Here is a 25,107-nt window from a genome sequence, read left to right as displayed (position 1 = left end):
AATAGGTTAGATGAAACAGAGGAAAGAATCAGTGTTTTGGAAGACAAGGTAGAAAGAAACACCCAGACAGAGCAGCAAAAGGAAAAAAGAATTTTAAAAAATAAAGTGAGCTTAAGATACATTTTGGACAATGTGAAGCATAACAACATCTGCATCATGGGAATACCAGAAGGAGAGAGAGCAAGCAAGGGATCAAGAAATAATGACCGAAGAAATAATGACCAAAAACTTTCCTAATCTGGTGAAGGAAAGAGTCACACAAGTCCAGGAAGCTCAGAGAATCCCAAACAAATTGCACCCAAAGAGGCCTATACTGAGACACATCGTAATTGAAATGACAAGTCTTAAAGATAAGGAGAGAATCCTAAAAGCCTCAAAAGAAAAGCAGGGAGTTACCTACAAGGGAGCACCAATTAGACTGGCATCTGATTACTCAACAGGATCGTTTCAGGCCAGAAAGGAAGGGCGTGAAATATTCAAGGTGATGAGAAACAAGCACCTACAGTGAAGGCTATTTTACCCGGCAAGGCTATCATTTAAAATCTAAAGAGAAATAAGGAGCTTCCCAAACTAGTAAAAGCTAAAGGAGTTTGTTAACACCAAACCAGTACAGCAACAAATGTTAAAGGGCTTGCTTCCAGCAGCATGGATGGAACTGGAGAATATTATGCTAAGTGAAATAAGCCAGATGGTGAAAGACAAATACCATATGACCTCACCTATAAGTGAAACCTAATCAACAAAACCAACAAGCAAGCAAAATAGAACCAGAGACATAGGAATAAAGAACAAACTGACAGTGACCAGAGGGGAGGGGGATGGGGGTAACGGGAGAAAGAAAGAAGGGGAAGAGTCAGGTCAAGTAACATGTATAAACGACCCATGAACAAAGACAATGAGCGGAAGGATTGAATGTGAGACATGGAGGGTGGGTAAGTCAGGGGAGAGTAATGGGGAGGAATGGGAACAGCTGTAATTGAACAACAATAAAAAAATTAAAATTAAAAAAAGAAAGTGAAAAAAAGGGGGAAAAAGCAGAGGAAAACAGCCTAATAATAAAATAGCACTACATGCGTATCTATCAATAATCACCTTAAATGTACATGGTTTAAATGCTCTGACAAAAATACATAGGGTAGATGAATGGCTGAGAATACAAGATCCATATATATGCTGCCTCCAAGAGACCCATCTCAGATTGAAAGATACCTTTACTTTAGTCTCAGACTAAAAGTAAAGGGTTGGAAAAAGATATTTCATACAAATGGAAAAGAAAAAAAAGCTGGGGTAGCAGTACTTATTCCAACAAAATAGACTTTAAAACTAAGGCTATAGTAAGAGACAAAGAAGGACGCTACATAATGATAAAGAGGATATAATGAGAAGATATAACCTTAGAAACACCTTTAAACACCCAACATAGGAGCACCTGAGTGTGTAAAGCAAATCTTAAGATATAAAGGGAGAGATCAACAAAAATACAATCATAGCTGGGGATTATAACACTCCATTGACTTCAAAGGATAGATCTTCCAGGCAGAAAATCAACACGGAGATAGCAGCCACAAATGACACACTAGATCAAAAGGATTTAATTGATATCTTCAGGCCATTTCACCCCAAACTAGCAGAACATACATACTTTTTCAAGTGCACATGGAATGTTTTTTAGGATAGACCACATTAGGACACAAAACAAGTCTCCACGAATTTAAAAAGATTGAAATCATATCAAGTATCTGCTTTGACCACAATACTATGAAACTAGAAATCAATCACAAGAAGAACACTGAAAAACACTCAAAGACATGGAAGCTAAATAACATGTTATTAAACAATTTATGGGTTAACAACAAGATCAAGGAAGAAATCAAAAGATGCCTTGAAACAAATGAAAATGAGGACACAACAATCTAAAATCTGTGGGACACTGGGAAAGCAATCCTAAGAGGGAAGTTCATAGTTCTATGGGCAAAAAAAGAGAAAAAACTGAAATAAAAAAAAATCTAACTTCATAATTAAAGGAACTTGAAGAAAACAACAAAGCCCAAAGTGAGCAGAAGGAAGGAAATTATTAAGATTAGAGCAGAAATAAGCAAAATAGAATATAAAAAGATGATACAAAAGGTCAATGAATCAAAGAGTTGGTTTTTTGCAAAGATAAACAAGATTGACACACCTTTAACCAGGCTCATCAAGAAAAAAAGAGAAAGGACCCAAATAAATAAAATCAGAAATGAAAGAGGAGAAATAACAACTGACACCAAAGAAATACAAAGGATTGTAAGAAAATATTATGAACTATTATATGCCAACAAACTGGACAACCTGGACAAAATGGATAAATTCTTAGAAACATATAATCTTCCAAAAATAATCAGGAAGAAACAGAGAATCTGAATAGACAGATTACACCTAATGAAATTGAAACAGTAATCAAAAAACACCCAACAAGCAAAAGCCCTGGACCAGGTGGTTTCACAGGTGAATTTTACCAAACATTCCGAGAACTAACACCTCTCCTTATCAAACTATTTCAAAAAAAATCAATATGAAGCAGGGCTCCAAACTCATTTTGTGAGGCCAGCATTATCCTAATTACACAGCCAGATAAAGATACTATGAAGAAAGAAAATTATAGGCCAATATCCCTGATGGACATAGATGCTCAAATCCTCAACAAAATATTAGCAAACTGAATACAGCAATAAATCAAAAATATCATACACCATGATTAAGTTGGATTTATTCCAGGAATGCAAGGTTGGTACATTTGGAAATCAATAAATGTGATTCACCACATGAACAAAATGAAGGATAAAAACCACATGATCATATCAATAGATGAGAAAAAGCTTTTGATAAAATCCAGCACCCATTTATGATCTAAACTCTCAGCAAAGTGGGAATAGAGGGAATATAACTAAACATAATAAAAACCATATATGACAAACCCACTGCCAGCATCACAGTCAACAGGCAAAAACTACAAGCATTCCCCTTAAGACTGGGAACAAGACAGGGATGTTTGCTTTCACCTCTCTTATTCAACATATTACTGGAAGACCTAGCAACAACAATCAGATTAGAAGAAGAAATAAAAGGCATCCAAATTGGAAAAGAAAAAGTAAAACTATCTTTATTTGCAATTCACATAATACTGTACATAGAGAACCCCAAAGATTCCACCAAGAAACTACTAGATCTGATAAATGAATTCAGTGAAGTAGTAGTATACAAAATTAATATCCAGTAATCAGCTGCATTTTTATATATCAATAATGAACTAACAGAAAGGGATATTAGGAAAACAATCCCATTCACAATTGCTTCAAAAAGAATAAAATACCCAGGAATAAACCTAACCAAGGATATAAAAGGTCTGTACTTGGAAAATTATAATTGACCCTGAAGAAAGAAATTGGAGAAGATACAATATGTGGAAGCACATACAATGTTCATAGATAGCAAGAATTAATATCATTAAAATGTCCATACTACCCAAAGCAATCTGTAAATTCAATGCAATTCTCATCAAGGTTCCAATGACATTTCACAGAACTAGAAGAAATATTTCAAAAATGTATACGAAACCACAAAAGGCCCCACAGAGCAACAGTGGTCTTAAAAAAGAAGAACAAAGCTGAAGAAATCATGCTATCTAATATCAAATGATACCACAAGACAATAGTAATGAAAACAGCCTGGTATTGACATAAAAACAAACACATAGATCAATAGAGAATAGAGTACCCAGAAATAAAACCACACCTTTTTAGTTCATTAATATTCTACAGAGGAAACAAGCACACTCAATGTGCTAAAGATAGTTTATTCAAAAAATGGTGGTGGGAAAATTGGACAGATACATGTCCAATGAAAAATGAAACTAGACCATTTTCTTTATCACACACAAAAATAAATTCAAAATGGATCAAATACTTAAATGTTAGGGCAGAAACCATAAAAATCCTAGAAGAAAAACATAGGCAGCAAAATCTCAGACATTGCTTGTAGAAACTTTTTATCAGATATATCTCCCCAGACAAGGGAAACAAAAGAAAAAATAAACAAATGGGACTACATCAAATTTAAAAGTTTTTGCACAGCAAAGGAAATCATCAACAAGATAAAAAGACAACCCAGAATGGGAGGACATATTAACCAATACATCTGATAAGAGGTTAATATCCAAAATTTATAAAGTACTTAAAAAACTCAACACCAAAAATCAAACAACCCAATTAAAAAAGGTCAAAGGACCTGAATAGACACTTCTTCAAAGTGGACATACAGATGGCCAATAGACATATGAAAAGATGCTCAACGTCAGTAATCATCAGAGAAATGCAAATTAAAACCACAATGAGATACCACTTCACACCAGTCAGAATGGCCGTCATTAATAAATCAACAAATGGCAAGTGCTGGAGAGGATGTGGAGAAAGGAACACTTTAGCACTGTTGGTAGGAACGCAGACTGGTGTAGCCACTGAGGAAATCAGTATGGTGATACCTCAAAAAATTAAAAATGGAACTGCCTTAAGACCCAGCGATCCTACTTTTAGGATGTATCCAAAGAAACCTAAAACACTAATTTGAACATAAGCACCCCTATGTTCATTGCAGTGTTATTTACAAATGCCAAGATATGGAAGCAGCCCAGGTACCCATGGGTAGAGGAGTGGATAAAACAGCTATGGGATATTTACACAATGGATTTCTACTTGGCCATAAAAAAGAACAAAGTTTTACTCTTTGCAACAGTATGGATGGCTTTTGAGAACATTATGTGAAAAAACCAGTCAGAGAAAGACAAATACCAAATGATTTCACTCATGTGTAGAATCTAATGAACAAACTGAACTAACAAGCAAAACAGAGACAGACTCATAGATGGAGAGCAGATGACAGCTAGTTGCAGGTAGGGAGGAGGATAGGGGTGAAGGGATTGAGCAAAAAGGAAAAAGGACTCAGGGACATGGACAACAGTGGGGTGATTTGGGGGGTAGGGGGGATAAGGAGAGGAAATGGTGGTGAAAAAAGTACAGTAAAGGTTAAATTAAAAAATGAAAAATATCAGTACTTCACAGTCTATATATAATTCATTACAATCCATACCAATCTAATTACAATTCTACTCAAGATCTCCAATTAATTTCTATGAAAAAAGTAACTGAGTCTAAAATTTATGTGGTCAATGTATTGTAAAGGTCAAAGAATTACTAAGACAATTTTTAAAGAAAGAGTAAAGAAAAGTGACCCTTTTCATACAATGTGAAGACATACTTAAAAGCTAAGATAATCAAAACAGTGTGATATTGGCACAGAGGAAAACAGACTAATGGTATATAATGAGACTCTTGAAATAGACTCAGACATACATGAAAACTTGGAACATAGCAGAACTTATTGCTATCATAAATCATAAATCACTGGTATCATAAATTGATGGGTTATGGGAAGACTAAAAAACGTGTAGAAAAATTTGCTACATATATATTTTGTAATGCACATATATAAAACCAGATTCTCATCTCACATTACAAACATAAATTTTACATTAAAACCTAAATATGAAAAACATCTACCTACTTTAGAAAAAATATAGAATTATCTATCTTTATGAACTCAGTGTAGGAAAGGCTTTCTTAAATAAGAAATAAAAAGTATAAACCATAAAAGGAAAGATGAATATGTTAAAAGGTAAAACCTTCTGTTTTCATTTATTGCTTTATTTTTAGAGGTAAAAAAAGGACAAATTTACCTGAATATAAATTATTAAATAAATTATGGGATATCCATACAGTAGAATAATATGCAGCTTTAATAAAATAAGGTCTCTACATGCAAATATGGGAAAAGCACCAAGATATTAAGTGATTAAAGTAATATACAGAATTGAGTATGTATAGCAAATGGCCATTTATATAAAATTGGGGAAATAAAATATGTATTTATATTTGTATTTGAATTAAGAAATTTTGAAAGAATATATGTTATTTCTTATAATCGGAGCCTGGGCAGGACCTAAATAGATGGGGAACAGGGGATTGAGGGTATCTTTTCACTGTACACATTTTAGTATATACATTTTTTAAATTTTTGAACTATGTGAATACATCACCTTCTTGAATTTTAAATTAAAACAAAATGTTTTTATAGCAAATGCCCTCTCTAAAACAAAGGTGAAACATAAATTTAATTAAGATATATGTGGTCAACAAAGCCTGGCTATCTACAGTACAAAAAATTCTGGTTCAAATTAGTAAGAAAAAGATACTCCATAAAAACCCAGGAAATAAAATAAGTCTAAACAAACATTTAACAGAAGAATTATGAATATATTCAGAATTTAAAATGTGTTTAATTTCATCACTTATATGGAAAGGCAAATTAATACAAAAAAATAGCATTTTCATGTAACAGGTCAAATTAAACAGTCTTTATTGAATGTTGTCAGGCATATGACCAAAATGCACCTGTCTTGTGGGAATACTAGTTGGTACTGACAGTTTGGAGTGTATGTTGACAGCATTTAGTAAAATGAATGATGTGCATATTCTACAACACAGTAATTTCACTTCTGCTAGATATCCTAGACAAATTCCTGCATCTATGCGCCAAGAATCACTTACAAAGATGTTTCTTTTAGTGTGCATTTAACAAACACTCCCTACAACCCAGTAATTTCACTCCTGGTATGTATCCTAGATTAGTTCTTGCAATTGTGCACCAGGAAGCACTTATAAAGATGTTCCTTTTAGTGTGTATTTAACAAACACTTGTGTTGCACTTACTACATTCCAGTCTGGTTATAAGCACTTTACAAATATTGTCCCAGATAATCCTCATAACAACTCTAGGAAGTAGGTACAATTCATATCCTTGCCTTAGAGAAAAACAAAACCAAAAACCCTGACATATTAAAACAAAAGATTGGGATTATGGCCCAAAGCCACGTGGTAGGACTGGATGTGAACCCAGGCAGCCTAACTCAAAGATGTGTTCTTTCATCCCCCAAAAACAGTGTCTCTTTATAAAATCCTGCATACTACTTATGACTTTATCAGTAGAGGAATGAATAAACAGAACATGCTATATTCCTAGGATGACATGCTATCAGCCACTACACACATCTATAGGTATTTCTTTATAATTTACATATCAATAGTATTCAAAGCATCTCACTGTGAAATAAAATTTCTGAAAGAATTTGTATACAATTGGTATATTTATTTCTTAAGTGTTGTATAGAACGTACCAATGAAGCTCTTTGGGGGTTCCTGGATATCTCTGAGTTTTTCTCTGCCTATAATAGGCTCTTACAAAGCTGGGTGGTTAAACACAGAAATGATCTACCTGGAGGACTGTCTCAGGTAAGAAATGTTACTTACAGAAAGTGAAACCATCCAGGAATTCCCAGTGTCTATATATAATTTACCCATTTAAAGTTGCTTTTGAATTTATGTAATTGCTATAAAGGAAACATCTTAGCACCTTAGCATGGTTAAACAGAATGTTCTTTGTTTCAAATTTACCAATGATGGGGTGGGGGCAGGAGCAAAGGGGGAAAAAATAGAGCAATAATCTGTGAAACTAATTACCCAAAGGAATTTATGAAAATTATGCATGCATGGGTGGATTCCACAATCGTTTATTGGTCAAACAGTATGTGGCTAGGAACCACCAAACAAGTCTAGGTGGTTAAAGTGGAAGTATTGGAAGACCTCAACACATAGTTGGTTAAGAAGAATTCATTTGGAACATCCCACTCTCAGGTACATTGAATGGCTACATTTTTTCCCAGTCCTCCACTGGTTGTGGAAGCCTGTAGTAGTCATTAAAAGGGCTCAGTTATCATAGTTGGTTCCCAATGAGTCTCCTCATTCATTTCCTTTGCAAGGAGCTGCCCTGTGGGGACCCAGAAGAACCCTCCGACAAACCTGAGTTTTGCTGCTTCTGTTGGGTAGGGTTTTTTTTAATAGAAAATGGCAGAAAAACCCAACCTAAAATTATTTAAGCGAGTACCAAATTGACTTACAGTGAAGGGTAGATCTTGGTCAACTTCAGGGGTAGCTGGTTTAAGGGGCCCAAATTGAGTCACTAAGATTTGGTCTTTTGGTAGCCAAATGACAAGAACAACCAGTGTTCATATTTTCTTGTCATCAAATTCATCCGGCAGGAATGACTGTCCCATCAAAGCCAAATATTTATCTTTGTCATCACTCTCATTGGTCTGGAAGGAGTCACACACCTCCCCAAGACTAATCACTATGGTCAAGGGAATGCAATTTCTCCAACTGGCTAAGACCCAGCCTGTCTCTCTGAGTCAATTCTGCCTAAAGAGCATTGTTTCCCAAGAGAAATTTGGGTACAGTTCTTACAAGAAGTAGGGTAAGAGGATGTTTGGTAGTAAACACAAAAAGAAAGTCATCTTTACCTCCTGAATATGTCTTTTAATTGAGCCAGCAATTTATTTACAGGTCAGCGTGATTGCCAATGACACAGAAATGTTGATATTTCCAGTTGTGTATCTTACTCTTCCTCACCACATGCACACACTTAGTTTGACTGAATGCTAGTTAGAAGTGACTCAGAAATATTCTATCCTTCTATATGTAGGCAAAACCTCAGATCAATAGGGGGCCAAAGCCCATGTCATATACTTAAAGGGAAGAGAAGAGCCTCCACATATAAAAACCCACTGGGTACCACCAATTAGTTTATGCATTAGAGGTTTGAAGAGCATTCTTCTTAAAAGAGAGAGATGTAAGGAGATGTAGGACTGCTTGTAAGAGATCCCTAGTGTATTAAGCCTGAAAGGAAGAGTTCTATATTTGGATGATAAAAGAAAGTGACTTAGCAATTTGAGTGGGTGCAAGAAGGAACAGTGCTAGCGTGGAAAAATCCCCACTGCCTCATTTAGTTGTCCAGTATTTCATCAGCAATACCAATAGCATACTTAGACTTTTTGCTCCTTTGGCCATTTTACCTCTCTTGTGGTATTTTTCTTCTATCACATTTGGCTTAAATACTATCTCACTTCATTGTTTCCCTCTCTCCATTCCTCCCCCAGCCTTTTTTTGATGCCTGCCTGATAAAAGGACCTACATCTTATATTAACTTAAAACTTCCTTCATTCCTTCAAGTGAGTTATTCATTAACAGAAGTTAAATTTCTTTGGCAAGTCTAATTCTTTCAAACTACTGATATGCTCAAAGCAGCTTCTGTAAATCTCCTGTAGAAATAAGCAAAGCTTTGTGCCAATTGTGAGCTCTAAGCAGAAGTTTGGGAGAGGGAGGAGAAGTTACTCATTTGCCCTATTCCACACGGTGAGTCCAGGGGAGGGAATCAAGTGTACCGCAGGCTTGACCAGCAGCACGGGGAAGCTCAGCTGCGGCCAGCAGGACAGGACGGGACAGGGGCTTCCCGGCTGTCTCTGAGCATGGTCCTGGGTTCCAGACGAATTGTTCTACAAATCAAGCATTTTGCCTTCTTTTTCCTATGATGGCCAGTTTCCTGTGCTAAGAGGTATGGCTATCCTCTTTCCTGTCCTTTTGTTCAGTAAAAACAAAAGCTAATTAAAGTAAATGTCAGAAGCTGCAGTGAGACAAGGAGTGGGCTTGGGGACCTGGGCAGAGAAACTTCCAGGGGCTGGCTGACTATGCAGATTAAGGACATTTGGGAGTTGTGTGTTTAGCCATGTGTGCATGCTTTTCAGTTATTAGGGTAAAAAAAAACCACCTCTCTCTGAGTTATTGAAACATGTCTCTAGGCCTCAGGAACAGAAAGCTGTGTTTCTAGGTGCATTTTTCCTTTACTCCATAATAGTTTAGGCTCATTTCTATTTCATACCTTTGTTTACCCGAAGAAACATTTTGCAACCAGCAAAGAAACTGACCCTGCCTATAATTTTCAAAGAAAATTCAACAGCATTATTATAGTCACTGAGCAGGACAGTCACCGTTACTATTTGCTGTTGCTATCACTCAGGTTTCTTAGAAATCATAACTGAATCTAATCACTTTTTTGTTCTTTCAAATATGTGTTTTGTCCTTTCAAATTACTAGAGTAATCTGGCATTGGATTTCAGGACATTTATATATGTTTTCAACTGAAAAAATAGAAAACAATACTTAAGGAATTATTTGAATTGGTCATGTAGTTGTTTGATATATGGAATTTAAATGTAAATAAAGATACACTTAACATTGAATATTTCTTATAATTCGAGAGTTTGGGTATGCTTTCTGGAAACATAAAGCCACAAAATTTGAATTAAATTTTTTAGCAATTCCAGAGCAAATATGACCTGTAAAATCTAATTTTACAGGTGAAAGTGGACACACTATGAAATCATTATGCCAGATCACAAATTCTTGGTTTAGAAAGCTGGTTAGACTTGAAGATGTTTCCCTCATTCCCCACAAAGAAAAATGTTTCCTATCTATTTGTGTTTCAATAAGCTGCAATACATATTCAAATTTAAATATGGTTTTTGCATTCTTGCCTAAATAGGTCACCAAACCTACCTTTTTTTTTTTATTTTTTATTTTGCATGCTTATGGTAACAGGCCTGCTACAAACCTTAGACTGTAAGAGTCCTAGCAAAAAGCCCAAGGGCTGAGTTCTTTAGCATCATTCGGAACAACCCAGCCTCAGAGGCTTTCAGTGGAAGTGAAGTGTAGCAACATGCGGTGGCAATGGAAACCAAAAGACGCCCCGGAACAATAGACATCTTGTGGGAAGGGCTGAAATGTATGCGGCCAATTCCCATGGGAACGCCTGTCGTTCTTTCACACTGTGTGAAAAAGATGCTCCTTGAAAAGAATCTTTAATCCTTTCTTTCAAGGGAAAATCTGAGAACTTTATCAACAGTTTTTAGAACTATATTTGTCAGTGGGGATTTTTAATACAGGTGAATAAAATGAGAATTTTTTGATTCACAGTAATGTTGTCCAAAGCATAATGTGACTAAACATTGTTATTCTAGAATTGAAGAAGCCAGAGAATATCTGAACCTGGAGATGGAAGCTAGAGGATAATTTCCTCAGAATGAACTGGCTTCCTGAGTTTTCCTACATTTCCATCTAGCAGAAGCTACTGATGCATAATAGTGTAAACCAGCAATGCTTTGTTAGCATCCATTGAGTGTAGGTCACCTTGGAAAGCCATAAAGAACTTTCCCTCTGGTGTCCTGAAGGGAATCATACACTTCCTCCCCACTGTTACTATTTAGCCATGGTGGGGGTAGTGTCACAATAAGGTTTTCTTTCTCGGGAACAAGATAGGTTTGCAAAAAAAACCCAATAGGGACACATTCAAGACAGTTCATGAAGTACCCAGATTTAAGATTGAGGGACAGAGTACAAGTAGGATATAAACATGACACAAAGGGGCAAATCTGGGCCTCTTTAACGCTGCGCTCTCGATGGTAAGTAGCTTTACAGTAGTGCATCAGTGGCAATGGGACGTGTTAACCGGAGAATGACCTATAAAAATAATATTTTTAAGGATATAATTGCTGTCACTTCTTGGTGATTGCTATCTGCCAAGGTCTGTGTTAAATGCTTCATGTAATCTCATTGAACCTCCTGACAACCCATATCACTATCCTCAGGTGCAAATAAGAAACATGAGGCTCAAGGAGGTTAATTAATCTGCCCAGGTTTACACAGCAGGCAATGGAATAGCTGAGCCCAATTGTGTCTACATTCCCACTTTTTATTGGATTCCCATGTGTCCAAGCCAGGACCCCACACTCTTTTAAAAACGTAAGAAAATTGGATAAAATCTAGTGTTAAGAACCATTAAGAATGGAGGATGAAAAAGAAAGAATACTAAAGAAATATAAATTACCCATTAAAAGAAGGGATGCTATCACTATCTGTAAGCTAGAAAAGTTACTAATAAAATAATACACCTACTCACAGATGACCAGATTCTCTATTTTCATAAAATACACTCTTCAAGGGGACATTTCTCCATGTGTTGATGGCATAAAAATATGATTGATCATCAAATGTCTGGGAAGATTAATGCAGTTGGTCTCCTGGAGCCTATAACCTGCTTCAATGGTAGATGTGTGGCTATCTGACCACACACCTTTGCGGGGTAGCACTCTGTGAAGATCGTCAGGATATCCACATCTCAGCAACCACACACAAATGAATTTATCTATGGCACAGCTTCCCGTACACTTCGCCAGCAGATAAGTGACTTGATGGACAGTGGACCTGGTACAGGAACAGACAAAATAGAGGTAGAGAATTAAACAGTTTAAAAAATGTGTCTTTTTTAAATGCACTATTAACTGTTGAAACAATAAAAGAAGGTTTCTTTTCTCCTCTGAAGTATCAATAGATCAAGCAGGATAAACATTTTATCTGCAATATTTAAAATACAAATTGATGTATCTGGTCCAAGTAGATATTTATGAAGAAACTTCTAGCAAATAAAGTGGGGAAAAAAGAGGATGCAGTAGTAAGTCCTCACTTGATGTTATCAATAGGTTCTTGGAAACAAAATGAGGTATAACAAAACCAATTTTACCATAGGCTAATTGATATAAACAATAGTTAAGTTTCTGGTCACAAAAACATAACAAGCTTTTAATGAAGACCTAAAATGCTTCTAATAGTAAACATTGAAATAAATGTAACTATGCATACACTTAAGAAAGATTAATAAAAACAAGTCAGATCACAATTTTCCAACCTGCTTAATCCAGTTCAGGGTCTTCGATGGCAGGCGTCTATCCTTGCAGATCAGGGTGCAGGGCAGAAGCCACTTGGACAGGACACCCTTCCATTGGGGGGCGCACTGACACTAAATTGTCTCACGCACAGTCTGGGACAATTTAGACAAGCCCATTCACCTCACATACACATCTAAGGGATGTGAGAGGAAACTGAAACACCCAGAGAACACTCACGCAGACATGAGGAGAACTTGAAAACTCCACACACGGTGGCTGCCGGCTGGGACTGGAATTTTCCTTTCAATGTTATAACAAAACAATGTTGAATGAAAGGACATTATTTGAGAACATGTTGCGTGCATTTTGGTTAAGTTTGTTTATTAACAACTTCCTGCATCATTAAACTTTTAACAGTACTAACCCAGAGCAGCAATTTTCAACCAGTGTGCCACAAGAATTTTTAAAACATGCAATACTTGGCTATTTAGTCAGGTGCACTGATCTCTTTTCCCTTAGATTGTCAAACTAAAAAATAACAACAGCCAACACAACAACTGTCCAATGTGAATGAATCAGAATTATACCTTTTTTTGTGTGTCAAATCAGCAAAAAATATATATATATTTTGGTGTGCCGCAGAATTTTAGCAATTAGTTTATGTGTGCCATGAGATGAAATGGTCGAAATCACTTCTTCAGGAGCTATGGCTCTTACAGGACAAACTCAAGTGTTTCAAACTCCGTGTGTGAGATCTCAGGGGGAAGGAAGTGTTAATTAAGTTGCAGTTCTCTCTTCCCCGGGCTTTGTGAAATGGCTCCCAATAGCCATTCCAGTCACCTGCTTGAGTTGCTGTTGAAACCGTGTTTCCTGTGTGGCTCTCTTCCCCCCATTCTTCCCAGGGCAAGTATAGATTTTCACGAACACAGGGAGTTTTGTTTTCCCTGTTAAAAACAACTCTCCTTTACTGGAGCACGCTTTCTGTTTCGCCCCAGGAAACTGAGCATTTCACTCAGAGGTAACTCTCTCCCCACTGGGCGAGGTGCAGCCTGTCACCTGACCAGCTCGAGCTGCCGGTGGCATCGGGCTGCATTCCTTGAATTCTTTCACCCGGCGCCAGCACCACAATGAGCAGCTTCAGGTTCACCGAGCCGAGTGGATCCCGCTCGCTGTGCCCCGGGAGCCCGCGGCCCGATCTCCCGCCCAGCCTCCCAGCACACAGCTCAGTGTGACAGCCAGCGCGCCTGTGAGGACTAGCACGCAGGTAAACTGAGTTTGCCGGGAGGGAGAGCTGTGACTCCCTGAAATGTGTCACGCTTCGTGCAGAATCATTTCTCTTTGGGGGGTGTCTCTTTCTCCTTATGGAAGCCTGGCTTGTCAACCAATACCTGCTTCAGAAATATACCCTAACTAATGAGAATGTGGACTTCAGTTTAGGCTCCCGTGACATTAGAAAAAGAAATGATGAGAGTGAAAGAAGGAATTTTATGAGCCAGTATTGTTTTGTTTTGTATTGTTTTTTAATTATTCAAAAAGTACGAGATTTGGAGGCTGACCTACTTGGATGTGAATCTTGGCTCTGTGTGCAGCCTGGGGCAGGATGTTGAATCTCACTGGTCCGGTTTCCTCTTTGTAACCTGCAGGGTTGATGGGAGACCTACGAAAAGAAAGTGGCTAGCAAAGAGCTTCGTGTGTAGAAAGTATCTGAGTGTGCACACCTATGTGCTTGTGTGCATATGTGTGTGCTTGTGTGTGTACCATGGGATGCCTCTGTCTACATGGATTTAGGCCACAGGGCTATGACATTCATAAGAATAGTGGGTTTCCCAGAAAATGAGGTAGAATTTGATCTGGCTCTGACCTTCTCTGCTGTTTCAAGGAAACCAGACACTTGAGCAAAACATTGACCCGAGCTGCTGAAAAATAGATAACATGTCTTGCTGATCCTTATCCAGGAAAGACGGCACAGTGTAGCCTGTGGGGTGCTCTTTAAATGAGGACTGATGGGAAGGAAGGCAGCTTAATAGTAATCATACACAGTCATGTATACAACTGTACACAGTCCCGAATGGGCTTTCTCTTAGGGGACCAAGTGCCTTCAACCCGAACTCCGCAATTTACTCTCCACATGCCCTGGGCTGGTTGTTTTCCTTTCTTAACATCAGTTTCTCATCACATGGAAATGTCATGAGAATTAAGTTACTCAGTACTTGGGAAGTGCTTGGAGTAGTGCCTGACACCTGGTTAACACTCTCTAGACATCAAGTGTCGGTGTCATTATTTTACAAAGAGTTCTTTCACGTGTTATCAGCTTTGACCTGCAAAACAATCTGATGATATAAAGTAGGCATGTATTAAACCCATTTTGCAGATCAAGAAACTGAGGCTCAGGGAAGGAAAAAGCATGAATCAAAAGTCCCATAACCACTGAGTGGCCAGTCTGGGAACCTTGGTCCCTGGACAAGAAGCTGACTTAAGTATGTACTCAGGGCATATGCATTGAATGAAACATATTCTAAAAGGTTTGGCTCAATGAAGTGTCTTCTAAAAGGTTTGGCTCAAACACCATTTCCTCCACAAAGCCATTCCTTATCATCTTTCCCTAGGAGTGATCACTCTCTCCTTGCATTTCTGCAAACTTTCTTTTACAGTACACAGAAGGCTTTTCCCTGGGTCGTCTTTGTATTGTAGAGTGTTTGGCATAAGTCTCATCCCTTCTTCCTCCACCCCTAGATATGTGAAAGTTTTCATGTAAAGCTGTGTGTTGAACAATAGCATTTTGCACATGAAGGACACTTAGGAGTAACAGCTGAAGGTGAAAGCATGAGTGTGGGGCTCCATACCAGCTGTTGCAATATATTAGGAAAGTAAAGGAAATGCTCAGGAAAAGCCTGTGGGTACCCCTCTCTCCCAGCCCATATTTCTGCTCCTTCTCAGAGCTCCAGCTCTGATATGTGTGGGGCAGCTCAATCTGATGAAGAAAGTGCCAAACATTGACCAAGAAGCTGACTGGTCAAGGTAAACTCATTTCCATCCAGAATGTGATTTCCATCCTGAATATGATTTCCCTGAGACTGTCTCACTGTAAATATCTAAGTGGGGGTGGAAGAATGTGTTAAAGGGAAAATTGAAGGAAAAAACTGCCTAATTTTTCTTATTCCTATTGCAATTCACCTTTCCACACTTGCCAGGGTGTAAACTACTCTGTAGGACCCTCACTCTCCTCTTCCTACCCCCTGAAACCTTCCCTACCAGTCTCCTTCATTTTTCTTCCTCTAAGTGTCTCTTCCTTGCAACTCTTCTGCTCTCCGATTGGCCTAAATCCCAGGGCATAGATGGTCAGGGATGCAGAGGCAGTGTAGCAGAGAAGAGGAGTTCAATTTCTTAAGACTCTACCCATCTCTTCATCCTCAAATGTTACTAAGGCTCTAAGAGCCTTTCCTCCTAATAGTAGCCTCACATGGAGTCAACATAGCACAATGGTTATGAACTTGGAACTTAGCACTCTGGATCCAAAATCTGGTTCTGTAGTTTACTAGCTGTGTGGCTTGGACAAGTTATTTAATGTCTTGGGTTCCTTACCTGTCAAATGAGGATAAAATATCCTCACACAGTTATTACAGGGATTAAATGAGTTAATGTTTACAAAGCATCTAGAATAGTACCTGGCAGACAGACAAGCATATATAAATATTGGGAGTCACTTTTCTAAAGGTAGTGGGTAGTGTATAAGTTTCATGTAGGCAATATTACCCTTGAAATCCCTTCAGTGGCCCATGAATTTCATCTTTTGGAATACTACTGAGAGCTTATTTCACTGAGTGCCTGGTGAAAGATTTGGGTTGTATTTAGAGACTATATTGCATAGAAGATATGTATCTTTAAACTTTAAGATTGCATTTAGCACACAAGTATTCCCACAGTGACAGCTCAGAAGGGATGTCTGAGATGGCCCAGGAAACAAGAGACTCCCCTCTTCCCTTTCGTACTCATTCTGTGGAGAACAGGCAGAGTGAAATGCTGGAAAGATGTGCCTATTGCCTGCATTAAATAAATCACTCTCAGGTCTCCCTCTCTGCACAGGTGGCTGCACTTGTGCGTTACTTGCATGTATGAGATAACTCCACTGCAAAATGTGAGAGAAGCCCACAGGCCTGACGTTAGAACAGCACTGCCACAGTTACCATGGGGCCTTGGTGAAGTCATTAAACCTCCCTGGCCCGTAAATGATTGCTAAGGCCTCTATGGTGCGAATGGTCTGTGATCTTATTAGGCCCACAAGGCAGTTGATGAGAATAATCAGATATTTAATTTGTGCCATTTCCCTACTCTCTTTGGACTGTTAATTGAGTGAGAATTACAGTGGGAGTTCATTATTTCAGCTGTGGGACTAGGAGGATAGCTTGATTCCAAAGCCCTTCTCCTTTAGCCTGCATTGAAATGTTGTCATCTTCAAGTTCAATATCCAAGTTCATGCTCACGTTCTGCCAAGATTTAACTAGCCACACGCTCCTAAGAAGAGTCCTTTATTCCACTGCTTCTTGTTTAGAGAGCGCATAAGAAAAAGGTATTTACGTCATCTTTTGGACTGAAGGTTGGGGCAGCTTCTATGGTCAATGTAGCAAAGAAGCCCAGCCAGGAAGGAAAGCGTTGGTTTCCACGTCCCGGAAAAGAGAGAAAACCAGGCAGTGGGTCTAAAAGATGTTTCCTGTGTTCTCTCTTTTCTTTCATTGCATTTTTCTGTTTGGTTTCCATGGGATGTGTTTGGGGAAAATCTGGCAAGTGTTGGGCATATTTGTTGCTTGTCCACTTATTTCCTTATGGCATGGAAAAAAGGAGAAGTATATAGAAAAGAGAAAAAATACTTGTGGGATTTATGCTGCCTTTTAAGCCTCAAATTAAATTCTGGAAAAACCTAATAATTTTTGACAGGATTTTTTTTGTGGCAAAAATAAGGAAAGAGCTCATTTGAAGCTATCAAGCCAGGATCTGTTCCTCCGTGCCAGCGATTTTCGACTGGTGCACTGCAGGAGACATACTGGTGTGTCACAAAAAATTTTAAAACATGCAAAGCCTGATTATTTAGTCAGGGGCACTGACCTCTTTTCCCTTAGATTGTCAAATTTTAGAAAATGACAACAGCCAACACAACAAGAGCTGTCTGGTGTCAATGAAACAAAATTATACCTGTTTTTTGGTCAGATCAGCAAAAAATATGTGTTTTTGTGTGCTGCAGAATTTTAGTAATTAGTTTATGTGTGCCCTGAGATGAGAAAGGTTGGAACTCGCTTCTAGATGCACATTTCCAAAGGTCTATTTTTTTTTCTCTCTGTTGGGCACCAAGTTCATATTCTGAGGTCATGTTTTTCTACTAATGGCTACATTGTGTCATTTGTTTCTCTTGTAGAGAATGTAAAAGGCCTCAAAGTCTGAAGAAAAATGACCTTTCGAGGACTACAAAGTATACCTCCTGCTACATGTTTTTGTCTTGCTGACCTCTGATAACTGGGACACATGGCCCTGGGCCTACAGAAAGTCAATTGACTATCAAACTCCTCATCATGCATCACCTGTTCAGACTGGTCTTGGGACAAAAAGACCTTTCCCGAGCTGGGGACCTCTTCTCCTTAGATGACTCTGAGATTGAAGACAGCCTGACAGAAGCTTTGGAGCAAATTAAAATAATTAGCTCATCTTCAGTAAGTAAACTGCTTTTCAGACTAGAGCCCTGAAATGAACTACTTTAGAGCCAAATAATTGTGCTAATCCTGGGGGAAAGGATCTTTGTGGGGGAAAGAGGAAGGATCACTGGTGTTGGTCTCTCTTAACTCGGCTCTGTGGTTTAGTTGGCCTCTAAGAAATGATACCAGAAAGTCATTGACAGGGGGCAGCCAGCCCACCTTTTGCCCACTCACAGAGGCCAGAACTCTGGAAATTGCAGACCAGAGTGGAATTTTCACAAAGGCTTCTCTAAGTGTTATTTCTAAATCCTTGGAATGACATGGAGAGGAGAGGGAGCGAATCTGGGGAGAAGCAGACCTGCCAGGCTACACAGCAGCATCAGGAAACAAAGCAGATCATGTGGTGGAGGCTGAATAATGAAAGAAGGCAGGATGACACCTCCTGCCATGCAAGTAATATGAGACAAGGACAAGCATCACTGTGCCGCCAGAAGTGACAGTTGCCCAAGGCTTGATAACACTGATTCTCTTAGCTTCTATATGATCTCTGGTTGTTTTTTTTTTCCCTCTGCTTTGCAGCTTTTCTACATTCCCCTCCCCCACCATTTAATTCACCTCACCAATTATTAGCCCCCAGAGTGATCAGACAAATTAAAAATTTCTGTCAACCCTCCCATTCCTTTGCTTCCCTTCAATGTCGAGATTATAGGTTCTGAAAGTCCATCCAAAGGGGCTGGATGTGGTGTGCTAGGATCTTGACCTTCCTGATCATGCCTGAACCCTTCATGAGACTGGGCCCATTTCAAAGGCCCAGGCCCCTGAGCATCCTCTTGCATCCTCTCAGCTCGACAGCATTTGCCAATGTGCGGCATAAACACCCACGGGGTGGAGGAAAGAGACAGGACTCAAGCCATAAAATACTGAATTAGCAAATATGTACACACTTCAGAAATAACAGCTTTCTTCCATGTTATAAAGGGAAAAATGTTGAGAAGGCATGCTAGCAAGCAGTGCAGCTTCCTCCTCAAGCCTGTCAGCATGTTCTCTTTTTGGCTGCCATTAACATGCCAGATTCCTCCAGAGACCAGTGAAGTCACTGCCCAAACACTCTTCTGTTCTCAGGTAATGCCTTCAACAGCAATTAGCATCCACATTTTTCCCAGAACATTAATCAACTTAGTCTGGCTCGAAACACCAAGTATTCCTGGTTCATTGCCACTTTCTGGGTAAGATTTATATGCTATTTCCAGCAGCCCCATTCTTCATACTCTGGAAATAAATTGGGTTAATGTGCCACTGATTTTTGCCTAATCTAATAGCATATATACATATATATATATGCTTCTAATAAATAGTATCTTGTTTATAACATGTATTAGATATAATAAATACAGTCTTATTTATAATAATTAGACATAATAAATTTATATTTATATATATATATTTTTCCAGAAACCTGTTTCCACTAGAGGTCACTAGTGTCAGTGATTTTTGTTGTTGTTTCCTCCATTAATTGCTTTGTCTCACAGATGTTAAATGCAGAATTTTAGGACTGGTGAGCCCTGTTACATGTCGCACTATTAACCATTAGGGCTGGCCGGTCCCTGCATCAGGAGCATTGTCCTTCCTTTAAGCCTTCCAGTCAGCATCCCCCCAGGTCAGCAGGTCTAGAAATCGGTATTTCTCCTGCGTTCTTCATCTAACTTCTCTCGTATCTCATTCCTTCCATTTCTCTCTCTGTAGCCATGGCAGAGAGCAGATGGGTGGCAGAATAAAAACAATCATTTTTTAGAAGAATCATGAAAATCAATCCAATTATTCAATCATTCAGATCAATTCAATATTTAAGTTTCCTAGTCAATTTTAAATATGTCCCTTTGTGGAATTCCTTTTCCCTCTCTATTCCTTTAAAAACCGGTTTAAGTTTCATTATTCCTTCAATGGTTTTAGTTCTCAGTGATTACTTCTTTCTAAAAAGACATAAAGTAATTGCCCTTTTGCATTATATTTGTTCTTACAGAAAATCATCTATTCATATAACCCCAAGTGCAATCTCTGCATGAGGGAATCCTAGATCTATGCTTTTAGGCTTGACATCTCTCTCTCAGCTTCAAGTTCATCACAGTAATACCCGGCACCTCAGGTAGAAGTTATTTTCTTTCTCACAGTTACATTGCCGTTTTCCTGGATCACTCTTTCTCTCACTCCCCCCTTGCCCTGTGAGTTCTGTAAACACTGCCAGAGAAATGCTTCTCATCTGCTCCTTCTTTTCCCTTCCTGCTGCTATCCCCCTGGCTCAGGCCTTCCAAATAATTGATCTCCTGCCTTTCTCTAGTTCATTCTACTAACAGTTACCAGATTCGACTTCCTCAACCAGATTTTACTACATGTCTCTCCACTCTTCAAAATCTACCCATGATGCCTCAATGCCCATGACATTCAATGACCAATGCCAGCCATCAGTCCACTGAAGCAACCATACCTACTCCGTCGCTTGCTCCACTGTTAGCTGCATACCATCCTTCCCTTAGGAACAGGATCAGATCTTCCTTATCAGTTCCTTCCTAATGACCTTGGATCTCAGTAATCAATTCCACTTCTCAGTTTCTCGTTAGAAACAGAACTAGAAGAGACCTTCTAAGTCATCTTTCCCAACTTCCTTTCAGCACAGAAATTTCTTCTTTAGGATTCCTAACAAATAGGTGGTCTTCCCTGCTGCACTTGCAATGATGAGGGGGACATAGTAGGTTTCTGATATTTTTCTGCTTGACAATTTTCCTTCCATAAATTTTCCCTTTCCATTGCATGAAGCCTTGATGTGGTCTCAAGTCAACATTCCCTACCTTGCCTTTGCCTGGGGAAAAGGAAGACAAGAAATAGAGACATCTGACCCAAACTATAGTAACCAGAATTTATTTCCCAGTAATTTTGGAAAGAAATCAGCAGTGATTTGTGATGATGGTTTGCAAGAAACCGTCCTTTGGTTCCTGTCCCTCTGTCACCATATCTGCTTTGGTCTTGTCCTTCTGAGGCAGGTAGTACAGAATTTCTTAAAATCTGTGCGCTACCTCATATTTTTATGATTATTATTTTACTGCAGTCTCTACACTTTGTCTGCAGCTTATGACCAATGAGTCCTAACTGACAAAAAAAAAACAAAAACAAAAACAAAAACAAAAACCAGCTGTTCCGCTGTTCAAATTGTTAGCTTGTTACTTCTTTCAGCCAGATGAAACTTTATTGTCTTTTCTATCCATTGTGCTCAGTTCTTTTCTTTGCCCCAACAGTCAAAATAATATAACTTCTGCTCCTACAAGAAGACCTTTAAACATGAAGATGGGTATCCTTTTCTGGCTTCTCTCTTTCCAGCTAAACATCCTTCGTGCTCTCATGTTTTTCCATGACAAGGAAGGGGCCAATAACAGGGAAAAGCTATATTACCTCACATTTCTAGTGTCAGGTCTAGAAAATCAATTTTGTTGGTATGTGAGAAATGTTATCCAAATCATGCTATCTAAAGGCAAGATTCAAAAGTATAGATTAGAATGGAGACTTTTTGGTTTACAATGTAAAATAAAACTCATGTCAGAATTCTTGTATGCTCCATGCTATTCTCTCCAAGTCTATTTACCCGGTCTTTCACTAGACGAGGAATGCTATTACTCATTAGGCTTCTTCTTCCTTTGTTATAATCACATTTCCGTTCTACCTTCCCGAGATTATATTTAACTCACTTGTGAAGTCATCCATGTGCCTACAGCATCTTGGGTTAGCCCAGTACCTGGCTAATTCCACTTATACAAATGATTTTTTTGTTGTTGTTGCTGTTGTTTAATCCTTAAAGGACAATCTTATTTTCAAGTTCTTGGAAGATGCTTCATTGTAACTCCCTAGTACTGCCTGCATTCTCAACATTCTGGTTCACCTACCCTGGAATCTTCCTAATTTATTATTGTAATGTATCATTGCCCAGTATTGAACAAATTGCTTAGAACAACTGCTGATCCTAGTCATATAATCTGTTTCTAAAATTTATTTTCAATAATAACATCACATAGTTGGCCACCTTTGTCCTGTGATGTGCCAAGATCCTCAGGTTGAATCAAGACTTGTAATTGGATAACTTTTTAAAAAATTTTAAGTGAATTATGTCACATTTTAAACCATTGCAATAATATTCTTGTGTTTTGGTCCTTCTTCCAAGATATCCATCCCTTTTTAAAAAATCATGATTCTGTCCAATATTTTAGTTATCATTCTTAGCTTTGTAGATCTGAAAATTTGCTAAGTGAGCCTCTAATCCTTCTTCTAAAATCACTCACAAAATAATTGAAATGTACTAGATCATGCCCTGCATTTCAAGCCCTCTTTTTCCCCCCGTTCCCGCAAAACACTGCTAAAAATTTTTTGTCTTTTCCCTTTGATTTGGAAATGTGACTTTGCTCTAAAAATCCTCTCCAAGTTCCCCAATGTGACTTTAAGTCTTTTCATTTGAAGTCCTCTCTGCAATGCCTTTACCTAATAATCACTTCTTCTACTCCCTTGGTTCTCCCCCCAGACTACTTCAGGTGAGGTTGTCTCCTCCCACTCCCACCTCCACCTTCTCCAAGATGTTGACCCACGCCTCGTTGCTCCATCTCTCTGCCAGTTCTCTTTAATTTGTTATTAACAATAAAAAATGTTAGGCACTCAAAAATCACCTAAGTGAACCAATTAGATAAAATTGAAATCGTTTGCATGTCAATCTCTAATCCATTTCCTCTCCCTTTTCTCTCAAAGGTAGCCAATATCCTGATTGTGGTATTTATTTATGCATGTTTTCATTTCTTTGTTACAAGATCATGATTAAAAATTACTTATAGTATTATATTTCTTGTTTTTAAATTTCATATAAATGCAGTCATAAACTCAATATTATGTTTTTGAGGTTTGGCTATGTTAGTACATGCATTTCCAATTCATTTGTTTTCAGTGGGATAGAGTATTCCATTACATGACTATGCCCCAATTTGTTTACCCATTCTTTGTTTGATGAACATTTACTATTTAGACAGTGCCACAGTGAACATTCTTGTAACTAGCAATTTGGGCAAACGTGCTGGTATTTCTAGGGTACACAACTCAAAGTAAAACAACTAGTTTGAGGGCTTTGTGTATTTTCAACCTTCTGAAATTGTTCTCCAGTGTGATTGTACCAATTTACTCTCCCATCAGCTATGTGCAAGTGTACCAGCAGCTTTATTTCACCAATGCTTGCTTTTATCAGATTTCTAAAGTGTTTTCAATTTAGGCAAATGATTGCTATTAAAAGTTGCAATCCCCTCATTAGGGTAGCTGACCATTTTAAAAATAAGTTCATTTGCTACTTGTCATTTGGCTCTCTTCTTTTGTTAAGTACTTGTTTATGTTTGAGGGGGTTTTTCTTTCCATTTTTCTAAGGAGATTAAATATATATATATGTATATATATATATAGTCTTATTAATTTGAAAGTTTTTTGTATATTTTTGTACTAATTCTTTGTTACTTATACATGTTATACATCTCTTGCTCCAAATGTAACTTACCTTTTACCTCTTACTTTAATAAGTATTGATATCTGGTAGGACAAGTATCCCCAATTCCTTCTTTAAAATTGCTTTCATGAGTTTTTGTTCTTTAACAATTTTATATTAGGTTTCTCAAGTTTTATGAATAATTCTGTAGTACCTTGATTGGAATTTCATCATGTCTGTGATTAATTTGAAGAAGATTAACATCTTCATGGTATAGTCTTATCTGTAGATCTTGTATATCTATTTGTTTAGCTCTTCTTAAGTATCTTTCAATAAAGTTTTATAATTTTTTCATAAGGGTCTTAAAAGTCTTACACATCTTGTTTCAATTTATAACTATTTTATATTTTAGCTGATATTATAAATGGCATCCTTTTTTAAAAAATTGTATTTCACAACTATTTTTAAGGTGATTGTAACAGAAATACCACTTGTGTAGTGACCTTATATCTAGTAGTCTCACATAACTCTCTTATTAATACTAATAATTTGTCTACTTTTTCAATTTATTCAACTAATATATTAGGACCTTCCAATGTTACAGACACTATACTGGATGCCAAGGATACAGATCTGAGCACAATAAACCAAAATAAATAAATAGCTAAACAAATAAATGAAATGTCTGCCATCATCCATTTAATTGGGTGAAACAGAAAATAAACAAAATAAATAAGAAAAATATGTAGTATACTAGAAAAGGATAAGTAAGTGCTGTGTAGAAAAATAAAGCAGAGGAGAAGGACAAGATATTAGAATTCTGAATTTTTAACAGGGTAGAGGTGGTAGGACATGCTGAGAAGCCAGCATTTAGGCAAAACTTGGATATGAGGGAGCAGAACCTGTGGATACCTGGAGGAAATCATTGCAGGCCTGCAAAAGAAAAATCTAGGGCAAAGGCCCTGAAGTTGGGGGCAGCCTGGAGTTTTTGAGAAACAGCAAGAAAGCCAATGTGGCCATAATAGAGGGAGCAAGGCAGGGAAGTCAAAGAACAACAGGACAGAAGGGAAGTGGAGATTGGATCACATGGGGTCTTGGGCAGCCATTGGGCAACTCTGGCCAGAAAGTAGCATGAACTAATTTTCCTTTTCCTATTTTGAGAACAGTCTATGGAAAGGCAGAGGTGGAGTTAGGGAGGCCAGTTATAATCTGCAATAATACAGATTAAGAAG

At 38.0% G+C, this 25,107-nt stretch overlaps 1 protein-coding gene across 1 annotated transcript in view; it reads left to right on the top strand.

The window, feature by feature from the left end:
* Positions 1–13,862: 13,862 nt before the first annotated feature.
* VEPH1 (ventricular zone expressed PH domain containing 1) overlaps positions 13,863–25,107 on the top strand; it is a 187,565-nt gene continuing 176,320 nt past the window's right edge. The window contains exons 1-2 of the mRNA XM_054579995.1: positions 13,863–13,964; positions 18,108–18,399. Of these exons, the coding sequence (XP_054435970.1) occupies positions 18,262–18,399 (138 nt within the window). The 5' untranslated portion in view covers positions 13,863–13,964; positions 18,108–18,261. The remainder of the gene's footprint in view (positions 13,965–18,107; positions 18,400–25,107) is intronic.

Source organism: Pteronotus mesoamericanus, unplaced genomic scaffold (assembly GCF_021234165.1).
Source record: "Pteronotus mesoamericanus isolate MK-2021 breed Mesoamerican mustached bat unplaced genomic scaffold, CSHL_Meso_final contig_116, whole genome shotgun sequence".
Taxonomy (NCBI): Eukaryota; Metazoa; Chordata; class Mammalia; order Chiroptera; family Mormoopidae; genus Pteronotus; species Pteronotus mesoamericanus.
This window is presented reverse-complemented; position numbering and strand designations above follow the sequence as displayed.